Raw genomic sequence first — 20,808 nt, 5'->3', positions numbered from 1 at the left:
CTAGAAGGCCTGGGTTTGTGTCTGTTTTATTTGCTCCCAGGTCCCTAGGCATTGAAAGTACCAGGCAACAGATATTTGGTAAGTGTATTTAAAAAGCATGGGTTTCTACTACTGTGCCCTGTTGCCACTCCAACTGCACAGTAAAGTGAGCATACTCACACTGAGAAACTGCTGACCCACGGTGTAAATTATTGGAAAAGACTTCAACTGATCTTTTAAAAAGCGTTTTCCAGTTTTAAATAAAAGTCTGAACTTAGGAATAGGCGATGTGGTATTTTTCTTTAACAGAATATATAAACTATATATTCATATTTATAGATATCTGTTTCATATGCAAATGTAATTGTTTTGTTTACTCGTTACATGAAAGGCAAACATCCTCATCCTTTTGACTTAAATCCTTACTGTGGTAAAGAATAAAGCCATGCATGCCTGGGCTAGATGTGGTGGCTCATGCCTGTAATCCCAGCATTTTGGAAGGCTGAAGCAGGAGGATCTTTTGATGCCAGGAGTTTGAGACCAGCCTGGACAACATAGTGAGACCCCCCCGTCTCTACAAAAAGAAATTTTTTTTAATTAGCCTGGTGTGGTGGAATGCACCTGTGGTCCCAACTACTTGGGAGGATGAAGCAGCAGGATCCCTTGAGCCCAGGAGTTTGAGTCTGCAGTGATCTGTGATTGTGCCACTGTACTCCAGCCTGGGCAACAGAGTGAGAGCCTATCTAAAAAAAAAAAAAAAAAAAAAAAAAAAAAAAGTGCATATCCAATAGAAGGTACACTGCATACATTATTCCATTTAATCCTCATGATGGAGAAGATAGCTATTATTATCCCCATTGTAATATATTGAAAAGAGGTACAGAGTTTAGTAGCTTACTCACAGTCATAAAGGGGCTTAGTGGCAGATTCCAGAGCCCATTCACAATGCTTTCAAGGGTCACCATTTGATTACTTGCTTTAAAGCCATCTTTTGCTTCCCAAAGCAAGCCCCAACGCAAACTTCTCTGATATAACTTTAAGGAGAAACTGTCAAGCACCTATTTTGCACCCAAGGAAGAATGTCTTTCCCTAATGAGGGTTTTTTTAGCTCACAGACTAATGTTGTGTTTCTAGACGTGGTCCCATCTGGATGAAGACCAGCAGGAGCTCAGCAGACAGCTGGAGGTGGTGGAAAGCAGCATCCCAAGCGTGGGTCTGGTGGAGGAGAATGAGGACAGGCTTATTGACCGCATAACACTCTACCAGGTTGGTGTTACAAGCCGCCACATTGCCTTTAGAAACTTACCAATAGTTTTAACAGAATGTAAACAGACTTGTGATCAATTATTTTATTAGTACTTTTACTTTTCTTTCAAGTTATTGACATTGAAAGGAGATAATGTTTCTGTTATTTATAGTTGGACATTATTAAAAGTCTTTCTTTTTTCTTTTTTTAATGAGAGCTCTTTTTGAAAATTCAGCCTCCACCAAGCATTTTCTGTAGTTTATGCTGATGCCACACAATTCTTGCAATAATGATAATTTGACAGTTTTAAATCCACCTAAAGTCACTGCCAAAAAAAAAATAATAACAAAAGGAGACTGTCTATACTTAAATATAGATGAAACGTCTTAAAGTTTTCGATGTTATTTGAGTGAGTATAGTTTAAGTTTGAATAACAGATAATGGGAACATTGTAGGTACCAGAGAAATTATAATTCTTAAAGACAAAAATTGCATATCCAAACTTTTAACTCAATAATTTCAATGATTTTAGCATTTAAAATCTAGCCTTAATGAATACCAGCCCAAATTATATCAAGTATTAGATGATGGGAAACGACTTCTGATATCCATCAGCTGCTCAGATCTAGAAAGCCAACTAAATCAACTTGGAGAACGCTGGCTAAATAACACCAATAAAGTGTCTAAGGAACTTCACAGATTGGAAACAATATTGAAACACTGGACCAGGTAATACAATGACTGTTTTGTATATTTTTAGATAAGTGCTGCATTGTATTAATAAGGCTAGTGGGGGTGGGGGATGATGGCTCAAACCTGTAATCTCATTACTTGGGGAGGCCAATACAGGAGGATTACTTGAGGCCAGGAGTTCAAGACCAGCCTGGGCAACATAGTAAGAACCCAACCTCTACAAAAAAATTAAAAAAGGACTAGGTATGGTGGCACATGCCTGTGGTTCCTGCTATTGGAGACGCTGAAGTGGGAGGATTGCTTCAGCCTGGGAGGTTGAGGCTGCAGTGAGCCCTGATCATGCTACTGTACTCTAGCCTGGGCAATAGAGCGAGACTCTGTCTCAAAAATAAAGAAAGAAAGAAAGAAATAAGGCAAGTAGATGTTCACTTGAAAGTGACATGGCTCTTCTAGGAACTTATTGTATAGTTTGGAAAATAAAGATAAGCAGAGGCCAGGCGCAGTGGCTCACGCCTGTAATCCCAACACTTTGGGAGGCTGAGGCGGGCATATCCCCTGAGGTCAGGAGTTCGAGACCAGCCTGACCAACATGGAGAAACTCCATGTCTACTAAAAATACAAAATTAGCCAGGCGTGGTGGTGCATGCCTGTAATCCCAGCTACTCAGGAGGCTGAGGCAGGGGAATCGCTTGAACCCGGCAAGGGGAGGTTGCGGTGAGCCAAGATCGCGCCATTGCACTCTAGCCTGGGCAACAAAAGCGAAACTCCGTCTCAAAAAAAAAAGATAAGTAGAAAGTTGCCACTTGGATTCTTGTATACTCATGTAAACATATAATTAAAAGTGAACAGGGAGGCAGGTGCATAAGGCACCTTACCTTTGAGTTTCACCCTCCCTTGCCTAATCACTGTGTCTGAGATACCACAGTAAAGCCTGAGAGGGAAATAAAGAGAAAACGTGGATTGAGAAGCAGAAGCTTCTCAAGGACAATGGGAAGCATTCAGCAGGGTGGAGGGTTGATTTTTACATAATGACATAGTCTGTGTCTAAGCTGCCTTTATTTCAAAGGCCTTTTTGTGACCATCATCTAATATTTTCTAAGTAGCATCAATGTGAAAGAGTAGGGGAAAGATATTTTTATACCCAGCTTAAAGACAGGCAAGCGGAAACCCAGAGAGACAGGCTTGATAAAGGTATCAATATTAAGAAAATTTCAGAATGCCAACCTCATGCATTTTTCTTCTAAATCTTCAGACCTCTTATTTTAAAACTGTTGGCATTGGTGAGTAACATAGGCGAGCAGAAGATAGAGATGAAATGTTTACTTAATAGACTCCATAATATACTTACAGATATCAAAGTGAATCTGCAGATCTAATTCACTGGTTACAATCTGCAAAAGACAGGCTAGAATTTTGGACTCAGCAATCTGTGACAGTCCCACAAGAGCTGGAAATGGTCCGTGATCATCTAAATGCTTTCCTGGTAAGTCTAAGAATCTAAGGCATTTGATTCAGGCCTATAAGTTAGGCCTGATCCATACACTAGTAGAAAAGAAGTCAGGCTGGGTGCGGTGGCTCACGCCTGTAATCCCAGCACTTTGGGAGGCCAAGGCAGTCAGATCACAAGGTCAGGAGTTTGGACCAGCCTGACCAACATGGTGAAACCCTGTCTTTACTAAAAATACAAATATTAGCTGGATATGGTGGTGCGTGCCTATAATCCCAGCTACTCAGGAGGCTGAGACAGGAGAATCACTTGAACCGGGGAGGCAGAGATTGCAGCGAGCTGAGATTGCGCCACTGCACTCCAGCCTGGGCAACAGAGCAAGCGACTCCATCTAAAAAGAAAAAAAGAAAAGGAAAGAAAGGAAGTCAACCGTCAGTGGATATACTTAATAAACTAAGCTATAGAGAATATATTCATGTTGACTATGTATGTTCCATAATTATGCAAAGTAATAGCCCTCAATGACTCAACATTGCCTCTTCCAAGTAGTTCTCAAGTAGGGGCTTCGTAGTTTGCTTTCATTCGAGGGCAAGGGTGTACTGCTTTCATTTTCTTTGAGTGTTCAGCATAACCCCCTCCAGGATGTAAAGGAAAGTGTTTCATGCACTAAATTGATCGCTTTCCTTTTAATGAATGGTCTGGCTATTTAACCCTACTTTGAACATCGTTACTTGTTTCAGGAGTTTTCTAAAGAAGTGGATGCCCAATCTTCCCTGAAATCATCTGTTCTGAGTACTGGAAATCAGCTCCTTCGACTAAAAAAGGTGGACACAGCCACGCTGCGCTCTGAGCTGTCACACATTGATAGCCAGTGGACTGACCTGCTAACCAATATCCCAGCCGTCCAGGAGAAGCTCCACCAGGTACAGAAAGAAGGATTGCTTTTGTGGGAAATAACTGATTTAAGCTATTTGACATGGAAAAATACATTAATTTGCCTTTGCTCACAAATTTAAATCGCCTTTGTCCCAGACACCTGGCCTCTTCTCTCTCCCATTGTATTAAGAGTGAACTCAGGCCGGGCACAGTGGCTCACACCTGTAATCCTAGCACTTTGGGAGGCTGAGGACAGTGGATTGCCTGAGCTCAGGAGTTCGAGACCAGCCTGGGCAACGCGGTGAAACCCCGTCTCTACTAAAATACAAAAAATTAGGCCGGGCGCGGTGGCTCACGCTTGTAATCCCAGCACTTTGGGAGGCCGAGGCGGGCGGATCACGAGGTCAGGAGATCGAGACCACGGTGAAACCCCGTCTCTACTAAAAATACAAAAAAATTAGCCGGGCATGGTGGCGGGCGCCTGTAGTCCCAGCTACTCGGAGAGGCTCAGGCAGGAGAATGGCGTGAACCCGGGAGGCGGAGCTTGCAGTGAGCCGAGATTGCGCCACTGCACTCCAGCCTGGGTGACAGAGCAAGACTCCGTCTCAAAAAAAAAAAAAAAAAAAAAAAAAATTAGCCTGGCATGGCGGTGTGCGCCTGTAGTCCCAGCTACTCGGGAGGCTGAGGCAGCAGAATTGTTTGAACTGGGGAGGCAGATGCTGGAGTGAGCCGAGATCGCGCCACTGCACTCCAGCCTGGGTGACAGCAAGACTCTTGTCTCCAAAAAAAAAAAAAAAAAAAGAGTGAACTATGCTACAAAGCCCTGCCCCAAAGGCATTTCCTCTGAGGGTTTCTTTAATGTGTGTATGTGGTTGTGGGCCTGTGTATTGGAATGTTTGTCTGGCTTTGTTTAAACTCTGTTTTCTCCCGGCTAAAATGTGGACAGTTATATACACTTTTCTCATAAAGTGAGTGGTTATGAAGATTTAGAACATAATATATGTAAAAAAAAATTATGTATAGGAGAGTAACTGGCATTCAGTAGATGTAAATAATCCTCTTGTCTGAAAATACACCCACCTCCCCTGAAATCCCGGAACATTTTATCTTTATCTCTCTTTGACACTCATCACTGTTTCAGGCAGGATAGCTGTGTTTTGTGTACATGCCTAATCTCTCCTAAGCAACAGCTGTGCGCCCCCAGAGGGCAGGAACCAACCCACGTTCATTGCTATATCTTTCAGCACCGCACAGAAGTTGACATACAAAGATTTTAAATGATTGCTTTTGTTCCTCCAAATCATCACAATACACATATGCATAAATGTGTGATATGTTAAGTAAGATTTCGAATTGTAAGTACTGTATATCAGCTAAGGACTGAGGAAATTGGCTATGCTCTTAGGAATAAATATTAGAGTGCCAAAAACTCTAGAAAATGATAGCTTGTAGTGTGGTATTTTTCTTTCTTCTTTTAACATTCCTGAGTCATAATATGCAGAGATTTTACAAGATAATTAATAAAATACATCTGTTGAATGTTTTGTGGTTAAGTTTTTTTAAACTCATAAAACTAGTTATAAAATAAGAATAATATTCTCTTCTGGTGTTTTGATTAATTAGTTAATGTTTATACAATGTTTACAGTATTGGATATCAAGTGAACATAAAATGACTATTGTTGTTCAGCATTTGCCTGATGTTTAACTTCAAGCTTTCAAAAAGGGTAAGATCTCCAAATGTCATTAAGGAGTGTTATCTCTCTTGGTACATTTTTAAGAATTATTGTAGGGTTTTTAAGTTAGCAGAAGTTGGGGTTTCCATTTTAACACTTGGGACTGGTTCTCTCCCTGACTTGGACAGCTCCAGATGGATAAACTGCCTTCCCGCCATGCCATTTCTGAAGTCATGAGTTGGATTTCTCTAATGGAAAATGTTATTCAGAAGGATGAAGATAATATTAAAAATTCCATAGGTTTCAAGGCAATTCATGAATACCTTCAGAAATATAAGGTAATTAAAATTTTTTGTTTTTAACTTTTCATATTTTCAGACCCTTTTATTTGAAAGAACTAAAAAACTCAAATTATGGTAATCAAGTCTTGGAATGTATGTTTCCTAAGTGGTGACCAGATAGGAATTCAAGAGCAAGAAAAATGCATTATCAGTTATAGAAATAAGAAGAAATATCTAGGAATGATTTTGAATAATTTTGTGTTATTCTTAAAGAATTATAGAAATTATAAAAATAAATTTATAAATATTTTATAGTGAGGTTATATAATTTATCTAGTTCTAAATCTTCTACTTAAATATATATATTTACACACACACACACACATACACACGTATATCTGTGTTTATGTTCATATAAATGTATACAAATATATATTCGGCTTCTAAAAATAATGGGTTGTGTGAATACAGACAAATTGTGCCATTTCAGCTGAGTTATGGAAGTGATAATATTAATATTAAGGTTACTCAAGGCTTTCCAACTCCTGGAAAAATAATGAGACATTTATTGTATAATCTTATTTTCTCCTCTTTTTTTTAGGGTTTTAAGATAGACATTAACTGTAAACAGCTGACGGTGGATTTTGTGAACCAGTCCGTGCTACAAATCAGCAGTCAGGATGTGGAAAGTAAACGTAGTGATAAGACTGATTTTGCTGAGCAACTTGGAGCAATGAATAAAAGTTGGCAAATTCTGCAAGGTCTAGTAACTGAGAAGGTAAGTCAGTGGCTTGCCACTGTCCAGATTTACATGAAAACCCCAAGAACAGGCACACTCTGTAAGGAAGACTGGGTTCACAAGTAGTGTGGCTATACTGGGCAAAGAACACTTCCAGTAATACCGCTGAAGGTTAATCACCCTAAACTTTCTTTAACCTGTTGATGATTTTCTCTTATACATTCTCTGCTCTTTGTATATTTCATGGTGTTTCAGTTTCCTAAAGATGCCTCTTGATTTATTTTGCCTTTGCTTCAAGTTGACTTTAGTCCTTTCTTGCTTCCCAATAATAGTCATTGATTCATACTTTATGAAATTCATTTATTAAATCAAGCTTGTCCAGCCCGCGGGCTGCATGTGGCCCAGGATGGCTTTGAATGCAGCCCAACACAAATCCATAAACTTTCTTAAAACATTATGAGATTCTTTTGCAATTTTTTTTTTTTTAGATCATCAGCTATTGTTAGTGTTCGTTTATTTTATGTGTGGCTCAAGACAATTCTTCTTCTTCCAGTGTGGCCCAGGGAAACCAAAAGATTAGACACTCCTGTTTCAAATCATATATACAATGAACTGTATTTTAAGAATTCTTAATTTGGAGAAAATACTGGCTAGAATAATTAGTCTGCCAATGATTTGATTTTATTAAAATAAAGTTGCAAATTTCATTTTATTGTGTTTGTTCAGATCCAGCTATTGGAAGGCTTATTGGAATCTTGGTCAGAATATGAAAATAATGTACAATGTCTGAAAACATGGTTTGAAACCCAGGAAAAGAGACTAAAACAACAGTATCGAATTGGAGATCAGGCTTCTGTTCAAAATGCACTGAAAGACTGTCAGGTAAGTTGTCCAGGTGGCGAACATGCACCATCTCACAATTTCATGGCGAATGTTAATATGTTTATAGGCCTTGAAAGTTGCAAGTTAAATTTTTTTTTAAATATTTGAAAGTTGCATTTAGTAACAAATTTTGCTGATTTTGTGAGTTTATAGGGTTTTTTTTAAAAAAATACATTAGGTTTTTTCACTTGTTTTTAAAAATTTGAAATTAAGAAAATTTTCAAACATACTCATAAGTAGAGAGAAATGCTATGACCCCTGTATACCGAGCATCAGATTGAATAATAATCAAGATTTGCAGCCTGGGCAACATGGTGAAACCCTCTCTCTACAAAAAGCTACAAAATTCAGCCAGACGTGGTGGTGCTTGCACCTGTAGTCCCAGCTACTCAGGAGGCTGAGGTGGGAGGATTGCTTGAATTCAGGAGATCGAGGCTGCAGTAAGCCATGTTTACACCATTGCACTTCAGCCTGGGTGACAAAGGAGACCCTGTTTCCAAAAAAAAAAAAAAAAAATTGCCTAAATTATTTCTTTTTCTAAAATAGATATCATAGTAAATACCAGACATCATGTCACTTTATTCTTACATACTACAATATATATCTTTGAAAAATAGACATTTTCTTAATGCATCCATATTATTATCACCACCAAAAGTTTAATAATTTCTAATATTATTTTATGTTCAACCCATAATCCTATTTCCTCGGTTGTCTTTAAAATGTCTTTTATACGTTAACTTATTCAAAATAAGGATGCAAACAATATCCATATGCTACATTTGCTTGTTAGATCTCTGAAATCTTTTGAATATTTTTTTTTTTTTTTTTTTTTTTTTATACTTTAGGGTTTTAGGGTACATGTGCACAATGTGCAGGTTTGTTACATATGTATCCATGTGCCATGTTGATTTCCTGCACCCATTAACTCGTCATTTAGCATTAGGTGCATCTCCTAATGCTGTCCCTCCCCCCTCCCCCCACCCCACAACAGTCCCCGGAGCGTGATGTTCCCCTTCCTGTGTCCATGAGTTCTCATTGTTCAATTCCCACCTATGAGTGAGAACATGCGATGTTTGGTTTTTTGTCCTTGCGATAGTTTACTGAGAATGATGTTTTCCAGTTTCATCCATGTCCCTACAAAGGACACGAACTCATCATTTTTTATGGCTGCATAGTATTCCATGGTGTATATGTGCCACATTTTCTTAATCCAGTCTATCGTTGTTGGACATTTGGGTTGGTTCCAACTCTTTGCTATTGTGAATAGTGCCGCAATAAACATACGTGTGCATGTGTCTTTATAGCAGCATGATTTATAGTCCTTTGGGTATATACCCAGTAATGGGATGGCTGGGTCAAATGGTATTTCTAGTTCTAGATCCCTGAGGAATCGCCACACTGACTTCCACAATGGTTGAACTAGTTTACAGTCCCACCAACAGTGTAAAAGTGTTCCTATTTCTCCACATCCTCTCCAGCACCTGTTGTTTCCTGATTTTTTAATGATGGCCATTCTAACTGGTGTGAGATGGTATCTCACTGTGGTTTTGATTTGCATTTCTCTGATGGCCATAACCTGTCGCAGAAACTGTTGATGGGCGCCATGTTCAGGATTGGCCTATGAAGATCCTTAAGATGTTGTTTAATTTGTTCTTCTCTCCTCTGTATGTCCTATAAATGGAAGTTAGCACTAGAGGCTTGGCTGGATTCCCGTTCACCTCCTCTGAGCAAGCACTTCACAGTGGACTTCCTATTAATTAATTATTAATAATATCCTATTATTAATTAATAGGAAGTATCCATGTTACTTCCTTTTTTGTCACATGGAGAAGTACACAGAGTGTGCTTCTTCTACTCTGAGGGATGAGGATTGAAAGTTCAGGTGAAGCAGTAACATTCCAAATGTTTTCCAGTGACTCAGGGACACAAGTCTTTCCACAGGTCTTCTTGTGTACCCAAAAGAAAAGTGAGCTATTGCAGTTAATGCAGTAATAAGATTTTTGAAAATAATTCATGAATTCATATAATGTTACAGATTATGACTGTTCCCTTATAGTGTTTCCTAAATACAATTGAAAACTCAACAGTGAAGTAATTCTACAGAAAAGCTTCTCTCTGCAAATCTTGTTTTTCTATTTCGGGTTTCAAAAAGAAAGAACTCTGGTAATGATCTCTCTTCCAATCATCGTGTTTTCTGTTTGGGACACATATAAAGAGAGGTATATTTAAGCACTTAATCAAAGCTTTTCAGTTCTGAAAAGGAAGCGAAGTGCTGGCTCCCCAGCTAATGGATTACAATTTTGAGACTGCATAAAATTGATAAAGAAAAACATCGTATAGAGAATACCTTGAAGTAGTAATAGTTTTTTTATTTAATAAAAAACAAGCCTCATGTCAGAAAATGGGTGCTTAAAGACTGAAGATGAAGAACATGCATCAGCTAGTCTCATTGCATTTCCAATTTTCTAGAGGCCAGTGGTATTTCTGATTTAGGCCGTACATTCTAAAATCTACAAGTAATCCAGAATTTCAGCTCCTTACTTTTGAGGACAAAATGTCATAACTTTCGTTGAGTTCCTAAGTTAAAATATATCCATTGATTTTAAAAGGTAATTCTGCGTATTCGAATTAGCAAAGTGAGTGCCTTCTGGTTGCATGGTTGTGATAAACTTTGCTGTTGAAAGACTGAAATACTACATTAATATCATTTGCATTTTCTTTTATTTTTTCTACTTCTTTTCTTCCATACTTTACTTTTTCTCTTAGTATTTTTTTCTTCTCTTTAACATAACTTTTTCTGCCATTTTGCATTTTGTTTCTTTTCCTGTTCTTTTCTTCTATTTAACAGGGAGACACCTTACCATCTGGAAAATATCGCAGCAGCTTGACCATGTTTTACCAAGTGTAGGACCCAAGTTTTAGACTTTCAGAGAGTCAGGTCAGACAGTGTCAGGAGGGAAAGCTTAAAGTATGGTTTAAAGAACTTTGTACTGATGCCGATTCATGATTTCAAATGAAAAGTCATTTCTTTGAAACAAAAGACAGAATGAAAGTAGCCCATATAATTATTTTGGGACATTGCATATAAATAAATCACAATGGCCTAACTGGAAGGTTCTATTTGGCTATACTACAAGTCTTGATACGATTGTCATTTTTGAGAAATTGGTTTTTGGACCAAAGTGTGAAATTCAAGCCAGTGTACTTAAATTGGTGACTGGATTCCAGCTTTATTTTGTTTTAAAAATCTTGAGTATTTTCCCAGTCTTTTATAGGTGATTTATTAATTTAAACCAACATAAAACTGATATTTATGAATTAATCGAAGTTAAGAATGTTTTATTGTTTTTAAAAATGGTAGGTTTGGCCTTTTCCTTTTTTGATCAGAAACAGAATCATCTTTTAATTATTATCGAAAGCAAGGGAAACACACCTTTATTTTTTATAAAATATATATTTCAGCCCTGTTTCTCTGCAAACATACATGTGCAGGGCATTTTAGAAATAGTTTCTAAGCAATGGAACATTCATTTAATATTCCTCACTGAGAAAAAGTTAACATCATAGAAAAATGAGGATAAACTCAATTTCTAATGGTTGAATTTTAGAATCATATTAAAGACATATTGGAAAGATTGTTTCTGGTCTTTTAATCTCTTTACAGAAATAGGAAAGTTCTAAATAGTAAATTAATTATATTTTCTATACTACACAAAGGACCTCTAACCCCAGTAATCACTATATTTATTCTCTGGTAATTATCAAAGCTGTCAAAATAGTGACAAAATTATAAAGTGGAAATAAGAGAACAATATGAAAAACAAAAATGATCACTTTAAGCTGCCAAATGCATGTCTAATTAACCAAAACAAAAATAGCTTCATGATAATTCAATAGAGAAAAATAAATAAATTTGCACTGAAACATGGCACATTGCCAAATGGCTAAACATAATAATATCTTACATTTAGCTACTTTTTGACAGCTTAAAATATATTTTATATGTATTTACCTAATTTTATCCCCTTGGAGTAAGCAGAAAATGTCTTATTATTACTATTTTAAAAATGAGGTAGAGAGAGATTAACAAGTTGAACCGTAATAGAAACAGAAATAAAAGAGGCAAAAATAATTTTTAAAGAGGCATGACATTTGAAATTAGTATAACAGAGACTGGACTCCTCGCTAACACCTTATCAGCAGCACTATCCAATTTCAATCTTATTACCCATGTATGGATCATGAGGGAGGTGAAAATATTTTTTATACAATTGAGGTGTTATCCAAAGTTAAAGTATTTGGGAAGTTTTTCCATTCGAATCTCCAAGAACTACAAATCTATTTTTAGTTCTGAGGGTATACTTCTGAATATGGGACTGTAACCATGCCTTAATGCCTGGCTTTTCATGTCACCCCAACATGGGATTTATATTCCCTCCACAGTTTGAGGTTCAGCTGACTCCCTTCTGGCATCAGGCTGGGAGTCCATAGGCTCCAAAGACTGGGTTCTAATCCCCACTCTATCCCTCACCAGCTCTTTTACCCAAGACAGGTCAGATGACTTGATCTTCAATTTATTTATTTATAAAATGTTGATAGCAGTCTCAGCCTGCTTCACTGAGCTTCTCAAATTTTCAGATGGCATTAAAATAGAAATTAGGGTTATGATACAGGTTCAGTATGAGCTCCAGATCTTTTCTTCATTTTGCCTTTCATTCTTGAACATTTTATACTGACAATTATGAATGCATATCCCAAAGAAAATGAGGAGTTGATTCATCAAAGGAGCCTGAAGCCTTTCAGAATCACATAGAATTCAGGGTATTTTAGAGAGAGAGGATCATACAGATGATCTTTTCCCATCTGAAGTCAGTCTTCTGATTTCCCATCTGAAGAAACTGAGACCCAGTAGAAATTTCTCACCTACCCAAAGTGACTCAGCTTTATAGTAGCAGAAATGTGACTAAATCTCAGATACTAGGGCCCAGAATACACATTCTATCACATTTCTTCCTACGGGGTAGGCAGCGTAACTTTTTGAATACCAACATATATGAACTTAATAATATAAATAATATTACAGTTTCTGACATGTATCTCTTTCCTCACAGCCTCTTGAGAAAATTACATAGTACCATTTCCTTATCTGGTAGAATATCAAATTTTACTTTTTTAAAGTTATGCTAATTTGCCGTGTGTAAAAAGAGGACTTTTTTTTGCATTTGAGTGTAGGAAGAAGTACTTCTGTGGAGTGCCTCTTCTGAAAGAGATAAACTTTTTGGATTAGTAAAAGGTTTTTAGGACATGAAACTATAATGGCCCAATTTCAGTGCACCCCAGAGTTCCGGTAATAGAACAATTTAAAGTGACTATTTTTTAAATCTTTCAGGATCTGGAAGATTTGATTAAAGCAAAAGAAAAAGAAGTAGAGAAAATTGAGCAGAATGGACTTGCTTTGATTCAGAACAAGAAAGAAGACGTCTCTGGCGTTGTCATGAGCACGCTGCGAGAGCTCAGCCAAACCTGGGCGAATTTAGATCACATGGTAATATTGCTCGCAGAAAGCCAGCTCCAGGACCGTGTTTGCCAGCTCTGTCCAAACTCTGGGTTTTGGTTTTCCTAAAGTAAAGGAGGAAATAATCAAATCTATACATTATTTCTTTGTACTTTTAAGTCCACTTCGTTATCCTCTCTTTTTTTTTTTTAAGTCTAGTTTCTGGTGTTTTCTAGAATAATCCTTTATTTTAAACATTACTCTCTTAATGATCTCATCTGTTCCCATGGTGATAGATCATTCTCAAACATCTGTCTCCAGCCTGGGAAAGGATATACAAAGTGGATAGATATCTGTATCTAAATGATGAAGACCAAACTAAATACTTTTCTGATAGAGATAAATAATTATAAGGAAGGAATATCTTAGATGTTTTGTCTTAAGATATTTATCTGAGTGTGTGTGTGTGTTTACGCACATGTGAGATAGATATGGGTATTGTTATAGCTATAGATAGATTTCACTTTCTGGGACCTGACTACCTGGATTCAAATTGAAATCTCTCACATTCTAACAGTATAATCTTGGGTAATTTTCATTACCTCTTAGTGTCTCAGTTTCCTCATCTATAAAATGGGGATAATGATTATACCTATCTCATAAGGTGTTGTGAGGATTAAATGAGTTAATGCATTTGAAACACTCATTTAATACAATTCTTAAACTGTTTTATTAAAAGTATCAACCTCTTATAACTTAAAAATGTATATATATATATATACTGATATATATATATATGTATATATATATAGATAGATATATATATATCAGTTACCCTTTTAAGCATTTCCACTTAGAACTAAGTGTTTAAAGTGTGGAAGGCATAAATTTCAAAGTTGATACATTTTACCTTTTAAATCTTTTTCTTTTTAGTTTTGTTTGTTTATGATACCTGAAACCCTGATGAAGTTCTTAGATGTTAATATTTTCCCATCAATTGAATATATATTCCATCATTCTAGATATTATGAAATTATAAGCAATGTTTGTCTTTTTCAAAAGGTTGGACAATTAAAGATACTGCTGAAATCAGTGCTTGACCAATGGAGTAATCACAAAGTGGCCTTTGACAAGATAAACAGTTACCTTATGGAGGCCAGATACTCTCTTTCCCGATTCCGTCTGCTGACTGGCTCCTTAGAAGCTGTGCAAGTTCAGGTGGACAATCTTCAGGTAAGGAATTAATTTAACACTTCCTTAACGTTCATTTTAATTTTAGACAACTGAAAAATTATCAAATGGAGACATCATCCTGAAATATTGCCATATGTTGTTTACATTGAATTATTTCTTTAAGATCTTTAAAATTAATTTTACCTGTGTATTGTTACTTAAGCAAACTTGCCTGTGTGTGCCAAATTCTGGGTTAGCTGGTATATAACTAAATGGTTTCCAAGATCCTGTTGTAAAAAATATTCACATTGTCTTTTATACAATGATTTTATGCCCAACTGAACCTCCTTGATTCATTGTCACTGCCTTTTGTCTTCCCTTTCTCTTCTTATCCTGCACCTCCAAACATATTCTAAGGAATGTTCGAAAGAAAACAAAGAGAAAAATGGCAAAAGTGGTAAATGTTTAAACCATTCAGTTGCTTCCATTCAGTAAAATATCAGTGGTCTATCCAGCGTGTCCACAGAATCTTCCTTTCTAGCACTTACTGCTTGGTTTCCTGTGGGTCCTTTGTCATTGCGTCCATCTAAAATGATATCCCTGATGTTTGTCTTCAACATAGCACTCTCTCCTGTCTCAGGTCACCACCCTCAAATTGCTGCTGCCCCCACTCTCCTGTGCACCGGGCCACTCTCACCTGTCACTGCTCTTTCTTCTTGGCTAAAGAACACAGACTATGGGATGGGCAGGGCAGGCCCCTAAGGTATGGGAGGCCAACAAGAGACCAGCATGTGCCCTGCTAATATCTAGTCCACCTCCCTGGCCAGCCAATCAAAGCTTCTATGTTGCTGACCTCAGATGCAGCCTGCCTTCCTCCCCTCCCCTCTTCTCCCCTCCCCTCCCCTTTCCTTCCCTCTCCTTCCCTCCCCTCCCCTCCTTCTTTTTAGAGACAGAGTCTCACTCTCTTGCCCTGACTGGAGTGCAGTGGTGTTATCTCGGCTCACTGCAACCTCCGCCTCCCAGGTTTAAGCAATTCTCTGCCTCAGCCTCCTGAGTAGCTGGGATTACGGCATGTGCCTCCATGCCTGGCTAATTTTTGTATTTTTAGTAGAGACGGAGTTTCACCATCTTGGCCAGGCTGGTCTTGAACTCCTGACCTCATGATCCACACACCTCGGCCTCCCAAAGTGCTGGGATTACAGGCGTGAGCCACCATGCCTGGCTGACTTTCTTAAGGAAATATCTTTTTTAGGGTAGGGTGGGAGAGAGGAAGGACAAATTTGTCTATATAATTTCTTAACCCTTAAATTGTTGTTACTAAGGATCACTAAAACTTCTTTTGAGGATAGTAAATTTAAAAGCACATCTTATAACTTTGAGGAGGTTAGAAATGCTTTTTAATTTAATATATGTTATGTTTAATACTTGAAAGAGCTGTCTTAAGGCATGAAAGGATTAAGGGTCGTTTCCTTGACTGTTTTCATTTGAGGGTAATCAGATATTGGCATTAAATAGTACTCGAGTTTTGTAGCCTACTTCACCTGTGGAGTTTTATGAAGAACTGAGTCTGCCATTTCAGCACTATTTCCAGAGAAACAACTTTCTTTCAGTTCCTTTACTGGTCCTTGGTAGAAGCCTATTTAGGTAGGCTTGGTAGAAGATGCCAAACCTGTCTGATAAATATTCTTTGCTTTAAGCAATCTTGACATATACAATGCAATATTATTAATTATAGTCTCCATTCTGTACAGTGGATCACTAAAGCTTATCCCTCCTGTCTAGCTGAAACTATATTCCTTTTGATCAACATCTTGTGCTTTTCCCCATCTAATCCCTTATCCCATGGTCTGGTAACTACCATTCTACTCCCTACTTCTATGAGTTCAACTTTGCTAGACAAAAATGGATAAGTATGTGAGGTAATGATATGTTAATTAGCTTAATTTATTCATTCCACAATGTAAACATATATCAAAACATCATATAGTACCCTACAAATACATACAATTATTATTTATCAATTGAAAATCATTTTTTTAAGTTAAAAATAATTCTTGGCAAGGAAGAACACCCAGAGACAAAGCTTGGCAAAGCTGTGCCTTGTTAGAGTCTTCATCTTCAGGAGTTTGTGGTAGAAGCACTCTAGGTATGTAATAAAATAGAGACCTGGCTTTGGCTTTGAGTGTCAAAGAGATCCACAGTTTGGCATATAGCACATTACATACACCGTTGCCGTGGCTTTGTTAGAAACGAGAGCTTGGGGTAGCAAGGAAAATGAGCACTTAAAGGATTTCTCAGCAAGGCAAATTTACTTCTGCAGGAGGGTGCCACTTACACTTCTGGCCGCTGAAGGAGAGAAGGAGTTTTTATCCCTAACGCAGTCCCTATCCCTGCATTCTTCCCCTGTTGGCTAGGGTTGGACCGCGCCATCTAAACTGACCCCAGTTGGCTAAGACTTAAACTTTTCCAATTAGGGTAAATATGCGATTCTCAAGGGAGAGAGGGGGTAGGAGTGGTCCCTGTGTTACAGCACAAGGCATGTTTGCATATGTCTGGGCAAGTCAGGACACAACAAGGGCAGGAGGGCTGCTCACAGGCCAGAAACAAGAAAGTACAAGGAGGTGAGGCCTCTGAACCAAGGACAAGGACATTACACAATTAAACCCTTTGAAGAGGAATTTACCATCTCTGGCAGCTTCCTACCAGACAATGGACAAGGGCACCCTATGTGAGCTTTTTCAGCAGAATGCAAATGCCAATAGAAGAAGCCTTCATTGCTAAGAACCTCTTCTCATAGCCAAAATAACAAAATCCTAAAAAAGAGAATAAATGATTATCTAAAGAAAGCTAATAAAGCACTGGTGCTAAGTCATGCCTGGTTTATACATGTGTATGTACATATTTATGAAAACATATACAAATTCCTTTTAAACTCGCTTATTAGAATTTAGATCCTGTTATGTCATCTGTGGGCCTTTTTCTTTGGGCAGAATCTCCAAGACGATCTGGAAAAACAGGAAAGGAGCTTACAGAAATTTGGCTCTATCACCAACCAATTATTAAAAGAGTGTCACCCACCTGTGACAGAAACTCTTACCAATACACTGAAAGAAGTCAACATGAGGTATGGAGTATGTTAACTTTACACACTATTTATATCACAGCCTTATTATAAATAATGATATAATTAAAACTTAATGACATTTTGAATTTGAGCTACATAGATTCTATTCCTTTAAACTTCTCTTTCACAACATGAATTTAAGGGTAAATAAATGTAGTGAAGAGATTTAGAAAGAATTAGAAGTACTGTACACCCAAAGATTGCCATCATCCTCATTACCTACCCTGAAACTATGAATATGAAACATTAATTTTTATTATGTTAACTAGAAATGAGTATGTCTATATTCACATGAACCAGGATCATGAAAAATAAAATAGCACATATCAACGTTTGGTGAGAGGTGGTAATCTGCTCATGAGTGTTGGTTATTATTTCCAGATGGAATAACTTGTTGGAAGAGATTGCTGAGCAGCTACACTCCAGCAAGGCCCTACTTCAGCTTTGGCAAAGATACAAGGAGTACTCCAAACAGTGTGCTTCGACAGTTCAGCAGCAGGAGGATCGAACCAATGAGCTGTTGAAGGCAGCCACAAACAAGGACATCGCCGATGATGAGGTTGCTACATGGATTCAAGATTGCAACGTATGTTCAGGAGCTATCTTTTTTTCCCCACATGCCCTTCTTAGACTGCCCAAGTTTAGCTTTTGGTTTGTGTAAGCTTTGGTATGTCTCTCTATGGGAGACAGTTACCCAAAAATAATTGTCTTAGGATCAAAGAGCCTGCCTGATTTTCAGAACACAGGTGCACGTGTATCAGACTAAGAGGACTCCTCCCATTGTTGTATTTTTTTAAAATGAGTTGTTTTCCCATTTTTGCTAGTGGAATTTAGTCAATGTGAAAGATTGAGGCTCTTTGTGTTTTCTGGGATGGTCAATATAAGACATGACCATATGGGGAATAGTGTTCTATCTTTAAAAAATCTTCTGTTCCAGATGTTGTCCATTTACATTCACTAACTCCTATGTAAGCATCTACACAATGGTTTCATCTAAGATATTAATGGTAGTAAGAAGTCTTTCCTAATTTACTAGTATACTTCTTTTAATGGCTTTTTAATAATTCTCTTTTTCACTATAGCTGCCAATAACCTACTTAAGGGTTTAAGGAACAGCTCTTCTCTTGTTTCAAGCATTACATGGCTCTTACTGTTTGTCCTTATTTGTCTTTATTTTTAAGAGCTTGTTACAAGGATCTTTTTATAAACTTTTCCAAATCAGTTTATTAGAATTAGGCAAGCTATAAAAACTACGTAAATAAAAGTTTAACCTATTCTAATATCTTCAACCTGAATAATCACTTTAAAGCTAAAGATGGATATTTTAAAATAAAGATAATACAGTGCTTTTTTCATCCACATAATTTATATATATAAGAACTGTCATTTTCAATACTCCTGAATTGACATACACCTTGTCTGTTATCTGTGTCAAGCGTAAAGAGCCCTTTGTTCTTCTTTCTCTCACAGAAGTCACTGCCTAGGCATAGCATGACTGGGTGGGAGACCAGCAACAGGTAGCAGAAGCAGTTACTTATTATCTCTCAATGATAGGATAGAAAGCAGAAACACGGAGTTTCCATTGGCTTATATTTTTTAACCTGTAAGAGGGTCCCACAGAAAGTGGAGGCAAAGAGATTCCATGGAAAAGAATGGGAATACAGGCTACTCTTACCCCCTGCTCACCAAAATCATCACTGTGTTCTGTACCCTACTGACACAGGAGGTTGTTGTACTTGGAATAACATGAACACACGTATAGAAGATACCACTGACAAATTCCTGGTGTGTATAATAATAACAGAAAATGGAAAAATATAACATTTTGTTTTCAATTTGATACGAATTACATAAAGAGGCAGGAAAAAAACTGCCAAAATATTTCCAGTTATTGGCTCTACTCTTGGATCATGGTTTTTTTTTCTTGTTTATGTATGCTTTTCTGCATTTCCGCAAGGTCCTGTAATGAACCTACATAGCTTTTACTAACAAAAGAGTAATTATATATATCCATAGGTTATATGTATATAATGTGTGTTTAAAATATGAACATAGCATTTTAAAAAATTGGGTTCAGTGCGTGATCATTTTTCCACAGGTGAAGTTTATTTAGCATAATAATATGATCAGTAGGAATTGTGTGTTTCTAGATGTGTAGCCCTTTGCCGATTGCTGTTTATGATAAGGAGTATAAACATGCTTCAGAGTGGGCATATGTTCACCTTTTATAGGACCTCCTCAAAGGACTGGGCACAGTTAAAGATTCCCTCTTTGTTCTCCATGAGCTGGGAGAGCAACTGAAGCAACAAGTGGATGCTTCAGCAGCATCAGCTATTCAATCGGATCAACTCTCTTTGAGTCAACACTTGTGTGCCCTGGAGCAGGCTCTCTGCAAACAGCAGGCTTCGTTACAGGTACAGAGCTCCTATTTAGTATCTTCTATAAATTGGGTATTCTCTAATATCTGGGCACAAACACAGAAAAAGAATTCCTTGTCATTGCAACAGTGCCTTCTTCAAGACTAAAGAAAATAACAAGTAAACAAACTTGGAAGTTCTGGTGGGGACGATGAAGGTGGACGTTTTGCACTGTTCTCTGCAAAGTAATTTTAAAATTGGTTTAAGATGCAAGCCCCTAAATCAATGCCTGCCACCATGGTCTGTTCAATTAATAAACACTAAGTGGCTTTAATATGAATATTCATGTTTATTTAACTTAGACTTTTGCAAGAATCAGAAGATTTTTCAGATGTGTTGTTTGATCATGTATTTGAAGAATAATTTTAATTGTTACTGACTTATGGTGCATAGAAATAATTCTAGTTTTTAGAAAAATTACATAAGGAAGATTTAAATTGTTATAGCTTTTTTTATAGGAACAATGTCTTGAGAATGGCAATTTGATACAAGAATATGAAAAATAATTTTAATATCCACTTGCCCTTTTACCAGACTTTATTAAAATACCAATTTTTTTTTTTTTTTTTTACTGAAATACCAATTTCTTTTGTGGAAAAAAAGGCTGGAGTTCTTGATTATGAAACGTTTGCCAAGAGTTTAGAAGCTTTGGAGGCCTGGATAGTGGAAGCTGAAGAAATACTACAAGGGCAGGACCCTAGCCACTCATCTGACCTCTCCACAATCCAGGAAAGGATGGAAGAACTTAAGGTAAGTGTGTTCAGATCTGAGTCCCAGAT

At 37.3% G+C, this 20,808-nt stretch overlaps 1 protein-coding gene across 10 annotated transcripts in view; it reads left to right on the top strand.

Annotated features, from left to right (window-relative positions):
• SYNE1 (spectrin repeat containing nuclear envelope protein 1) overlaps window positions 1-20,808 on the top strand; it is a 528,347-nt gene that overhangs the window by 402,185 nt on the left and 105,354 nt on the right. For all 10 annotated transcript variants that reach the window (XM_063632191.1, XM_063632173.1, XM_055267440.2 and 7 more), the window contains 13 exons: window positions 1,114-1,245; window positions 1,758-1,954; window positions 3,269-3,401; window positions 4,106-4,288; window positions 6,105-6,254; window positions 6,799-6,975; window positions 7,663-7,818; window positions 13,211-13,366; window positions 14,378-14,548; window positions 17,479-17,612; window positions 17,994-18,198; window positions 19,844-20,026; window positions 20,633-20,779. In XM_063632191.1, coding sequence (XP_063488261.1) covers window positions 1,114-1,245; window positions 1,758-1,954; window positions 3,269-3,401; window positions 4,106-4,288; window positions 6,105-6,254; window positions 6,799-6,975; window positions 7,663-7,818; window positions 13,211-13,366; window positions 14,378-14,548; window positions 17,479-17,612; window positions 17,994-18,198; window positions 19,844-20,026; window positions 20,633-20,779 — 2,124 coding nt within the window. The remainder of the gene's footprint in view (window positions 1-1,113; window positions 1,246-1,757; window positions 1,955-3,268; window positions 3,402-4,105; window positions 4,289-6,104; window positions 6,255-6,798; window positions 6,976-7,662; window positions 7,819-13,210; window positions 13,367-14,377; window positions 14,549-17,478; window positions 17,613-17,993; window positions 18,199-19,843; window positions 20,027-20,632; window positions 20,780-20,808) is intronic.

The sequence above is a fragment of the Symphalangus syndactylus genome, chromosome 2, assembly GCF_028878055.3.
Source record: "Symphalangus syndactylus isolate Jambi chromosome 2, NHGRI_mSymSyn1-v2.1_pri, whole genome shotgun sequence".
NCBI lineage: Eukaryota > Metazoa > Chordata > Mammalia > Primates > Hylobatidae > Symphalangus > Symphalangus syndactylus.
This window is presented reverse-complemented; position numbering and strand designations above follow the sequence as displayed.